The 12,608-nt window shown below is 36.2% G+C and overlaps 1 protein-coding gene across 4 annotated transcripts in view; it reads right to left on the bottom strand.

The window, feature by feature from the left end:
• LOC118191572 (cyclin-dependent kinase 14-like) overlaps nucleotides 1-12,608 on the bottom strand; it is a 221,362-nt gene that overhangs the window by 30,453 nt on the left and 178,301 nt on the right. For all 4 annotated transcript variants that reach the window (XM_085817778.1, XM_085817777.1, XM_085817775.1 and 1 more), the window contains exon 6: nucleotides 11,348-11,439. In XM_085817778.1, the coding sequence (XP_085673904.1) occupies nucleotides 11,348-11,439 (92 nt within the window). The remainder of the gene's footprint in view (nucleotides 1-11,347; nucleotides 11,440-12,608) is intronic.

The following is a 12,608-nucleotide window of genomic DNA, read 5'->3' as shown; positions in this document are numbered from 1 at the left end:
TGTATCATGCTTATATATGAGACTGTTCGATATGAAAGTAAAAAAATGGCCATTTTTCAAATTTGGAACAAAATATATCATATGGTGGAAAGAAAGCTGGCCATTCCGAAAAACAACACAAAAAGAAGACGGCAAAAACTGGTTATATTTTAGTCAATGATTTCATGAAAGCTGTCGTTTATTTCCTATTACGAAACAAAGAATGGAAGATAATCCAGCTGAAAAGCGAAACATGATAGACATTGCTACATTCTTTGTTGATATACAGTCTGGAACAATGGTTATTTTCAACAGTATATTTTTCACACTTTTTCAGGGCACAAATATGAATCCTACCTGCGCCAAGCTTAACTGCACAGATTTCAGTGAGCGATCCTTGGAGAATTATGTGCCAGATCCCTACATTCATTACCCAGACAGACCAAACTCGTTACAAGCACCCGTTGCACATAAAGGAAAACGCAGTCATTCTCGTCAATACTTGTTTGGGGATGACGCTGGGAGAACGCTCCCTCACGCTCTTCGCTTTTACGGTTTTCTCACTGAAACTAACGACATGGTGAGCAACGGTAATCTCCCGCTACCGTAGTGGGAGAATTTATTAATGCTGCCGTAAAATGTGTGGTCTCGTATTGTCGATGATTTACGCAAAGATGCTTTTGGTGTCCGTTCTCAAATTCCTCCATCTCTGACCCATACGTGGACACCGAAACTCTCTCCGTTTAGAATTTATTATTTAGATATTCACTTTCATGATATATAGCTACTGATTCTCGTATACTCTTATACTTGCATAAATACGTGAGCAAAACCTGAAAATTTGATGTGATGAGAAATTTATTCGTTGTTTTTACCAGTAATTAACTATCACATTTTAGAGTCTATTGGGTTATTTTGAAGCAGGAGAACATGAAACTCGAACCTGGACCTCTCGAATACGCGCCGAGTGTGCTAATCGCTACACCACGAGGACATGCAGAAAGGAGGGAGAAAAAAACCTTGTATACTCCCTCTTTTAAAGAGCGAGTGGGGGTCAGAAAAACCAATCGCCAAATCCTAGTGGTAAAGAATCATCATCTAGCACCATTTTAGTTCGGGCGCCACTGTAGAATCAGTAGGTTATTTTGAAACAGAAGAGGTGAACAATGAGCAATGCTCTCGCCGAGACTCGAACCTGAATCTCTCGAATACGCTAACCACTACACCGCGGAGGCATGCAGAAAGGAGGAAGAAAATACCTTATAATATAGTTTTAAAAGGTTACTACATCATTAAGTCTCTTACGCCCAAAGAGATTTTCTGTCTTACCTTTATTTTTCATGTTCAGTTCAACAGCAATATTGCAAAATAATTTTAAAATGAGCATATCTTCAGAATTTCCGATACACATGCTCGCGCGCTGGAAATAAAAAATTATATTAGGCATAAATCTGGTATGTTTCATGCCAAAATCCCCCCTCCTCCGCTCCGAAAAAACCACTAGTCTTAAAAGAACTGTTCTTTGCGATTCACATCAGTTTAATATTTTCACTGAGTTAATACTCCACTGATGGGATCTTTGTTTACGAAATAATTAGATTTTGAAGACACGTTACATTTTTAAAGTAAATATTTTGACTACACGTTCTTACTTTAGTTAATAATTTTCTAGATAATAAATTGACAAAATTTTACAAGCATACTGTGGGAAAATCAGAGAGAATACCTACACCTATTGGTACATAACATGCATGCAGAACAGTTAACTGAGTTAGAATACAAATAAAGTTTCATAAGCCTATTGAAAAGTAATAATGAGAAAGCTATTTTGTTTAGCTTTCTCAGCTTGTTCCCATATTCTTCAATTAATGATCTTTTAAAGACCATAAAGAGGGTAAAAAAAGTTTTGGTCTACTTCTTTAATGACATTTTCACAGCCATCTGATTTCTATTTACTTCCCAAACTAAATCTTGCACAGTTTGTAAACTATCGAAAATTTAGGTTAAATTATATTAAGATACATATTTCAAAGCATTTTAACTTTAAAAAAAAAGAACCTTAGTCTTAAACTGCCACAATGAAAAATTTGTATTTAACTGGTATGATGAGATCTTATAGATCCATTATTAAAATTGCTATGATGGATCCATAAATAGTAAGTTTTATGAAAGTTTTTCCACGTGTGTAATTAATTACTCGTATTTTCTCATACTTCACGCATGTAATTAATACACATATGCAATTATGAATGTAATTTATTGCTAATTTATAATTTTATTTTAAGGCAAAGTAATCTAAACATTTTAATTATAAGATTTTTGTTATAAGACATCGAAATAATCAGTAATACAACGATTAATATTGTATTGTCGAACATGCATCACGCCGAACTTAGGTCGTCTGCCCATATTGTTGCAAATGGATTATTATACTGCTTATTCAAGCTCGCTGGAAGACCACGCTTCAGACGTCATGCTTTCGGAAAGAAGTAGAGCTTATACTACCCGTTAGTATATTTCACAAGTGCACATCTGTGTAGCCACCGAGGAAGTGACTTCTAGGATGTACCAATGAGCATCCAGTAATATTTCTGTCATGTCACATGACCTTTCGAACGCTTCAAGATTTAAGCAAGATGGATGAAAAATATTTTGTTACGCAATTTTCTGTATATTGTCTGTTTCTTTTGAAAATTTTCAGTCTGAAGTTAGATCAAATATAAGCAATTATGAAGATTTCACTACCTGGTTGAAAGAATTTGAAATAAATACAAACATATGTTGGAGCTCCTCAAAAATGTTCATGCGAAATATTACTTAATAAGTGATAAATAAGACGAAAGAAATATGTGATGCACATCTGAGCCCAAATGCTATCGTTACATAAAACTATGCGTATGAGAAAACTATTCACACCAGTTATATATGTAAATAGAAGTCAGAAATTTTTATTTCAGTCTATATGAAAAAGATGTTATAATACTATCCAATGCAGAATTTCATTTAAAGTTAACTTCACTAATTTGCATTTGTAATTCACAAATTTGCATTTAGTGTGTTAAATTTCACATTTAATAACTGCCCACTCTTAAATATACTGTCTACACAAGAAAAGCAAAACAGAATGAATTTATCTATTCACAACGAATACATTAAATTTATTCACATATAACTTTTAATGTTAACAATGGATATAATCAGATCATACACAGTATGTATTCTGAATCAAATGAATGCAAGCATTCTCAAAATCAAATGAATGCAAGCACTGAAATAAGAAAACACTAGATTCATTGTAGCACTTCCAGTCCTTGTCAGCACAATAAAAATAAAAAAAATAAAACTATACGCATGAATTCTCTTAATCCACATTTGTCAGTAAATGCATAATATTAGAGGCTAATTGTAGCTTGAGTCATTTTCTCGGAGTAAAGAGCGATAATATGCCGTGAACATCAATCCAAATATCAAAGTGTGATAAAAATCACAAAAGTGAAATGTCAGCGATTAATTAAACTCATAAAACGAAAGCACTACGAGATTTTCTACCATTACGCCATACATTTATAACTGCGAAACAAATGCAAATTAAAACGTAAACAACATACGCTCACATGCACACGGAGATTTAGCGTCACAAGAGCAATAGAAGTTCATTGGTCCATTTTCGAAACCCCTCCCTCAGTGGCTACGCTGATGTGCACTTGTGAAATATGCTACCCGTTAGGTGGAAAGGACAGGTAACGCATTCTGTAGGTAATACAAAAGCTCAGTGTCGTTTCTCTTTGAACACATGTAAGACGAAGTAATTGTTGTGAACATACTGTAAAAACGTCTGAATGTCTTTGATCTGAAACACATTCTCGATGGTTTTTTTGAACCAAAGTTTTTTCGTAGAGACTAAGGAACACAATCCTTAACCTACAAAAATTAAATGAGAATTTAAAACTAATCGATTTATCCTTGGAGATATACATTACTATAATCAACGAAGAGTTCCAGTTCCGGTAAGGGCACTGCTAATTTTTCACGTCTTCTACTTCGAAATAACTTATGACTCTACACAGTATCAAAGACTCTTAAGGTTCAAATTTTAGGTTGCGATTGGATAAGAGCCGTCCGCATTGCAATATGATTACATAAGAAAGTGAGAAACTGTTTAATTTTTAGATGACGCAGTATTACAAGCAATATTATGAGCAATTTCTACTTTTAGAGCAGAAAGCGGAGATAGCCAAATTAAAAGGGGGAAAAGGACTATTGCCGAATTAATAATTTTCTTTCAAATTTTATGTCTTATATATATATATATATATGCAGGGTGTTTCATAGATCATAGGACAAACTTGAAGGGGTGGTGGAGCGTACTATAACACGCATTTTTTGTATAGGAATGTAGGGTCTAAACTGACGGGTTAAGGCAAGAACGCAAAAAAACGACACGAGAGGAAAATGCGTTTATGTACAAAGTCAGCGCAAAGTGCTTCTTTGCAGCAATACAATATTCACAATAAGTGTTCAAAAAAGGGGAACACTAACAGTAATAGGAACTACAGCTGTGATTGGCTGGCAATGCAGTGGTAGAGGGCGGTAGTGAACCGGACAAACCACGATCCAATGCATCAGAGGATCATTCGCAACTCTGATGTCGAGCGTGATGGGTGAGTTTACGCACAGAGAGAAAGCTGACATTTATGTCATATATGGCGTTGCTAATGGGAACGGCAGAGCAGCGCTACGGTTCTACCAGGAACGGTTTCCGATCAGGCGTATGCCGAAGCACACAATGTTCGAGAGGTTGCATCGGTCTCTGTGTGAAAACGGGTCATTTGAAGCCACCTCTGACAATAGGAGTGGAAGATGAAGTGCACGACAACCTCGCATTGAAGAATCCGTCTTGAACATTGTGCGTGAATCACCTCAGACAAATACTAGAGCTATTGCACGTCGTTTGCAGTTGAGTCATTCTACCGTTTGGAGAATATTGCATGAAAATGGTTTGCACCATTACCATTTGCTGAAAGTCCAAGACTTGCAAGAGACAGATTTCCCATGATCTATGAAACACCCTGTAGATTGCATTACACAACGAAGTAACACCAGGAACCGGGTTGCTCATGTTTTTAGATTTTAGAATTTAAAATCTTATCCTAGGTAATTAAGACTTTGTTTACGATTTGGTTAAACTCTGCTGGGGAAGACTATAGGACTTTGTGTTCATTAATCGGTTATTATGAGTTGAACCTTTAATTTTCTTTCCGTAGTCCTCACCAGAATACAAATTCGGTACTTTTCCGTTTCGACGGCGCAAATCTCGCCAAGCAGACTTTACTGGCGACAACACACAGTATACATATAAAAAATGTTGACAAATGTTAGTTGGAAGAATTTTTTATTTTGAAGGTATAAACATTTTAATGTTGTTTAAAATTTTGTAAAAAAAAAAGCCAATAAATAAAGACAATGGATTTGTAAAAAGACATTAATTTAAGAATTTACTATGCTTTCATGGTACAACATCCTGATTTGCCGGTTCATATCAAGTGACCCCAAGTGATCTCATATCACGTAAACTACGCTACAAAAATCTAATTCTCTCAGTAATTATTTACATTAATTTCAAGTTAAATCTTAATTTGGAATACAAGTTTAAATGCAAGAGTTATTCTAATTCGTACTAACAGCTTACTCAGAAATTATGTAAAACCGCAGAACCGCAGTGCTTTACTGCGCTAGTACATTCTCATTAGAATGGATGAATTTAACCCTTCACTTTGCCTTTTCTATATTTTCGCCATCGGATGAGCTGTGTGGTTGCATTTTAATTGACTTAATTACCGCACGCAAATGGCAGTGCATAAAATTGAACTACCTGGTAAAAATTCTATGTAATTGTATGCCAGTATTGAAAACAAAAACAATCAATCTGATGAGAAAATGAATGCGACTTGTTTTGAAAATGACAAGTAAAAGGTTACCAGCCAGGATATTCAAATTAGCATCGGTTGTGCCATTATTGGCGACTTTATCGCCTGCGCCGGCAAAACGGAAAAGTACCCAAATTAATTGTTCTGCGTATAAGCTGAGAGTTTAAATAGCCTCACACTGCAGTTATGTACTATCGGCAACACTGCATTATTATTCTAGCTTTAGCATTTTGCTAAGCTACCTTTAAAAAGAAAACGCCATTAATTGTCTTGAGCCAGCTTAAGCAGTCCTCTGTGTCTGCTTCTTTAGACTACGTTACCTACGTTTGACGTTTACGTTTACCTTACGTTAATTTAAAAACCCAGAAGTAGCGCAGGTTCATCTATCGCAAAAGTGTCTTCTGTTCATTTAAGAGTAATTAATTAAGTTCCATTTCAAAAATAGGAATAATTCAAAACAGAAAGTAACTACAATGTTTATGTAATACATTGCAACCATACTTCATCTATACTGTAATAGTTTGGTTTGTATGATTATGGCAAAGCCTCGAGGGCTATCCGCCTAAGGGGAGGGATGTCTTCGTAGAGGACTTTCTAAGGGAAACTGGCTCGTCAATCGCTCTCCTTCCATCATGTCATCGAACAGGTTAGGCACCCACCAACATGAAACCGGTAACCTAAGGACTCGAGAACGATGTCGTTAACACTCCCACACGAAATGTCAATATCCCAGGAAATGTTCTTGAGGCGCAAATCTGCTTTGAACATTGCATCCATACGGGAAATGTCGCCAGTATGCGACGACCGCAGCCTCCCCGAGCGCTTACTATCATGCAAGTCATCACGGCATTTTGCCATCTCATATCACTACCACCTCAAACTTCTCAAAGCGAGATACTTTTCTCTATATGCGAGCTGCATTTTCTTGTGGATTTCGATGGGCGTTCGTCCCTGGCTCCATAGAAAACGAATCACAATTATTTGCTTGTACGCCGTAGATGTGTGAAGAATAACCGCCATCTTCTCAAACTAACAGCAGCGGCGTGTCGTGCAATTATCGGCAGATATGGTCCCCAAAAGGTCCACCGCTGGGCATACATGTTTTTACTTCGCATTTACAGCCATAATTTGGATACAAAATTAGGGGCAAAGAGATTCTGATTCGCCGTGGCATGTGCATACATTTTAGGGAAAAAATTAGATCCTAGCATCAAAATATGGTGGTAGAGAAAATTAGGAAAAAGAATATGCCTGTTTTAACTGATCTTATAGAATTTCTCAAAGATCATGCAAGAATCAGCGCTTCAAAAAGTGTGGTTTGGTTCGGTTTATGTGATTATGGCAAAGTTTCGAGGGCTATAATAAATATATGAACTATATGAAATAATAGTTGTACAAGTTTTCTTAAACTGTTCCACTCAATCCATGACTTCCCTGCATCGAGCAGTGATACTTTAAGCGACTTTTAATACGATAAACCAAAAATGATAGATCTGGCAAAATAATAAAGTCAAAACTTCTTTTTAATGGCTTAATTTTAATTTTATTACTAAACACAATCTTTATCTGAAGAAGGCGGTACCAAAACTGTGAAAAGAATGGCTTTATATCTCGGGCTTAAATGCGCATTTTCCTGAAAATCGGGGAAGGCCATTTTCACACCTAAAGCAATAAACTGTAGCTTCACATTGCGGAACGGAAAGGCACGTTTCAGTGACTTACCCCTTGCTGTATTTTCCAATAAAATTCAAAGTTTGCAGCTGCGATCGAAAGCGCCCGGATGTACGTTTCAGATGACTAGCCGATTTCATGATCGCGTGCACAGGAATTTTCAACAACAATTTCAAAGGACCAAGCTTTCAAGTCAGCATACCAATCAGAGAATAAAATATTCAAGGAATGTTTGTTACAATTTGACAAAGTTAATCATTTCAGCATTAGACATATATTTTCAAATATTTGAAAGGAAATAAATATATACATGACGATCCTTTTATAATGTATTAAATTCTATTTTGTTAGAAGATCTATTACATGAACTCATTGCATTTAAAAGTTAAAATGTTGCCTCATATGACTGTTTCTCGAACTCAAACAATGACGTAATGTAAAAAACCCTATTCTAGAACTCTCGCAAAGAAAATGAAATTTTTTTTTTTTTTTTTTTTTTTTTGTAAATTATATTGAAATAGCTATGCTTTTGTAATTAGTTTTTCTAAATTTGTATTTCTTTGATGTAAGTTCAGTTCCACTCTGAAAAGTTGTAGAGTCATTAGGATTTTTTGGAAGCCAGAGAGATGAAAAATATGCAACCGCCCCCGCCGGGAATCGAACCACGGACCTCTGGAATACCGGCCCAGCGTGCTACCGTTACACCACGAAGGCACGCTAGGGAAGTGGGAGAAATACCTTATATACACCCCATTTTAAAGGGCGACTAGGGTTTTAGGGGACCTAGTCGCCAAATCCTGGGTGCGGAGAATCATCATCCACAACCCTTTCAGTTCGGGCGCCACTTGAAGAGTCATTAGGTGAATTGTAAGCAGAAAAGATGAAAAGTATGCAACCGCCTTCGCCGGGAATCGAACTACGGACCTCTGGAATACCGGCCCAGCGTGCTACCATTACACCACGAAGGCACGCTAGGGAAGTGGGAGAAATATCTTATAAAGTAAAGTAAAATATTTGCTGTAATAATGTAACAAGCGACTGCAGTTAAATACTTCAACACATGCGCATATTTAAGCTGACATGATGGTTAAAAACGTCATGGTCACGAGATGAAAAACTGCTCTAGGATCTGAGGAAAGCAAATATGTGAATATACTTCCTTATCTTTTACAAAGTCCCTCCTGGACAGAGAGATAAAAAAATAATATGACTGCTGACCACCCAGCGGAAAGAAGGGATTTCTTTGAGAATTGATTATGCATGCAACGTTTCGATGGAAATTTTCAGGCTTCTCCTGCCCAGCATTCGAATGAAATGAAGAATTCCTACTTCAGAGAGAGCAAACTCTGCATTTTTGGCGCACCACTTTTCTCGATTTCCAAGCATAGGAAATAGCGGTAAATCTATTTTTTTTCCTATGGAAACTTTCTTTCCCCCTCTCCTTTGGGTGAAATGTACAGGAGGAAATTACTTTCAGATCATTCATGCCAAGCCTGCTGTATGGTTCGCATTTCGTAAAACACCCTCGTCACGTACAGTATTTTGTACAGAAAAGGCATAAAAGGCATTTCAATACGTTATAAACATCAAATCTTCAAGTATTTAAGTAGTAAGGTCTTCGACCATTGTTAAAAGGAAGGAAATTTCATTCAAAACAATTTAAAATATTGAATTTAAAATTTTTAATTTTTAACATTTAAAACTGTGTAATACGAAAATTTAAAACAGTAATCATTATATGGAAGCTCATTATAATTTGGTTGCGAATTTACATACAAAAAAGTAATTAGAATGAAAAATATTTATGAAGTAAAACATTCTTAAAAAAATCTAGTTTAATGTATTTTTCTTGATAAACTGTAAGAAGGTTAGTTGTTGTTGCCACATCCAGTTTGAAATTTTTGATGGTTGGGCTAAAACTAAGATAGATAATATCTTAGTTTTACCCCAACAATTAAAGATATTATCTACACTCACTTCCAAAAGTTAAGCACGAAGATGTAAAATGCAAAAAAATCAACAAATACTACTTTGATTGACACAAAATTCGGCAGGAAAGTAGCATATATATTTATGCATAAAACAAAATCAATAATTATATACAGAAATGAAAACAATATTAAATGTTTGTAAATTATCAAATAATGACATACTACCGACTTAAACAGAATTATGTATAAAGTGAAAATAAACAGCATAAAAGGAAAAAAACAGGACATTAATAGGGTATGTGATCATCCCTCATTTGTATACAAAGTTGACACCTTGTGACCATGCTTTCAATTAGGTGGTCAACCACCGCAAAATTAAGCAATCGCCATGCTTCTTGTAGAGCAGTTTCCACCTCAATAAGAGTGGCTGGAGGTGGGAAACGTAAAGATACAGCACGGCCGAGAGCATCCCAAAAATTTTCAATGGGATTAAGGTCAGGCGAATATACTGGCCACGCCATACGCGCAATCCCTTCACTCTCCAGGTAGTCATCGACAATGTCAGCTCTACGGGGACGTGCGTTATCGTCCTTTAAAACAAAAGTAGAGGCAACTGCTGCAGCGTACAATCTTACAATGGGTTCTAGGACTTCATCTCGATACCGGACAGCCGTCAAAGAACCCCGTTTAAAGATGTGCAGGTTGGTGCGGTATCCTAATGAAATCCCTGCCCACACCATAATGCTTCCGCCTCGGAATGTGTGATGTTCGGCGATGTTTTGGGACTGGTTGCGTGTTCGTTGTTCATGCCATATTCTTATACGCTTGTCATCTGGCTTCAGAGCAAATCTTGACTCATCAGTAAACATGACATTTCCCCAGTCAGACACATTCCATTTGACACCACTGTAATCGTGCCCCTCTTGATTGGACGGATAGAGGAACACAAACTCGAGGTACCCGGATGTACAGTCCACTCATATGTAATCTTCGGCGTACAGTAGCTGCAGATATCGCCTTGCCAATGGACGCTGTAATCATAGATGTCACACATGTGGAGGTCGCTCTGCGATTCCGCTTGGCTACAATAGCAATATATCCATTTGACGCGGGGATTGTAACGCTTGGGCGACCGGCTATGGGCCTTCGGACAACTGTCTGTGTGGTTTGGAATTGTTTCCATAAACGTGAAATTACAGAATTATGAACGCCGAAGAAAAGAGCAACATCTGTGATCTATTGTCTTGCTTCAATGCGCCTCACAGCACGCCAGCGTTCTGAATCTTCCATTCGTCTTCTGGAAGTCATAGAAACACGTATGTCTTGAAAACAAATTGTACGAAAGTTTTAAACACCATCTATAAGCACTTACAATCAACTTCTGTAACCCTTCATAAAGCTGGCTTCTTATAAGACTGACGTTTTTTTGCATATTTCATGACATGAAAGCGCGATTGGCTGTTACCTAACATATTTGTATACTTCCATCTACCTCTGCAGCGAATTGCATCCTCTTCAATTCTGATTGGCTTCCGGAAATTAGCATTTTCCTCTCCGTGCTTAACTTTTGGAAGTGACTGTACTTGGATCTTATAAATGCTCTACTTGTTTTCGTATAACATTTCATTTAATCTTTTGTAAAGTAAAACAAATATAGTTTTATAAAAGGAAAATTTATCTTTGACACTTATTATTGCCATTAAAAAATATCTGCGTTGAAAAGATAGATTAAAGTCCATTCATAAATCACCTTATTTTCCCAGTAAACTGATGGATTTGAAAACGTGGAAGTAAATACGCAAGTCACAGAGCAAGCAATTTCATATTTAAGATACTTACTCGCTAAACCCTTTATAGACAGTAGCATAAGACCCTTCACCCAGCTGCTCCAATTTTATGTAAGATTCAGAGCGACCAAAGCCGAGGGAAGGCTGAAAGAAAAAAAAAAGAATATAGTTATAAATTTCATTAACCATGACGTCAGCTTTCAAAAACATGAATTATTAACCCAAGTATCGTTCAATAAAACTAAAGTGATATTTATACAAAAGTACTTCTTTTCTCACAGGCGTGTCAAAATAACCTTTTATTATTCGTCAAACTCTGAACAGAAAAAGCACGTACTTCATGCTTACGATGATATTGAAAACTTGCGGTGGAACTCAAGCATCGTTTACATAATAATTTCGAATACAAAGTGCTGGACTAACAATTTAAGTTAAGGTTAACTAGGTTGACTCAATAACCTACCCGGCGTGATACTTATTAAATGGCCAAAAAGGCGTATCAGCAACTCCGCGTAACAGCAAAGACAGACTCGTAACGTGAGCTGGCTAGCGAAAACACGCTTTGAATAAATTACAAGATTCACTCGTTTAGATACTCACTTCACTTAACTTTAATTTGCATCCTGGCGAGGAAGTGCGAGGGGAAAATAAGAGGTTCAGGAAAGATACCGAACTTAAAATAATTTTTTATGCAAAATAAGGGAAACCCTAAAACATTAATTTCGCCTTATTTGATATAAGCATTGCAAATGTGTTTGCTAAAGACTTCAGAAATAAAGTATTTTTGCAACAACTTTGAGAGATTTCATAGTAGTAGACAATGGTTTAGATCAATATCTACACATATTAATCACGGATCCACTGATATTTATAAACTTTTTTTTTTTTTTTTTTTTTTTTGCTGTTATGCAAGGTTTTTCTAATTGCTGAAAACCTGCGAAATATTTCTAATGTATTCATTGTAAAGTACATTTCGTGGCGAAACCTAGCATTTTTATTCTGTGTTATTCACTCGCTCGATTCTTTGGAATTTAATTAAGACTGCTTTATAATTCACCTTAAGATGATTTTAGGAAATAACTCGAAGAATTAAGTTTACTAAGATAATTGTTTATAACCCATTCAGAAAAGAGCTGAAAGATTGCATCGAATATGAAAAGAAATTACATATTAAATATATTATTTTTCCAATTTCCAAAAGAAGACAAGGTTTTGGAGAGAAATAGTGAAGTATATTCTTTGGAGAATTTATTGTACTGAACCTAGACTTTTAAAGACAGACTTTTGTTTGTTTCTTCTTACAATCAGTTTGA

This window comes from Stegodyphus dumicola, chromosome 5 (assembly GCF_044657685.1).
Source record: "Stegodyphus dumicola isolate Sdum_Otavi_A_Nest chromosome 5, ASM4465768v1".
NCBI lineage: Eukaryota > Metazoa > Arthropoda > Arachnida > Araneae > Eresidae > Stegodyphus > Stegodyphus dumicola.
Note: the sequence above shows the minus strand (reverse complement) of the source record. Positions and strands in the feature narration are given on the sequence as shown.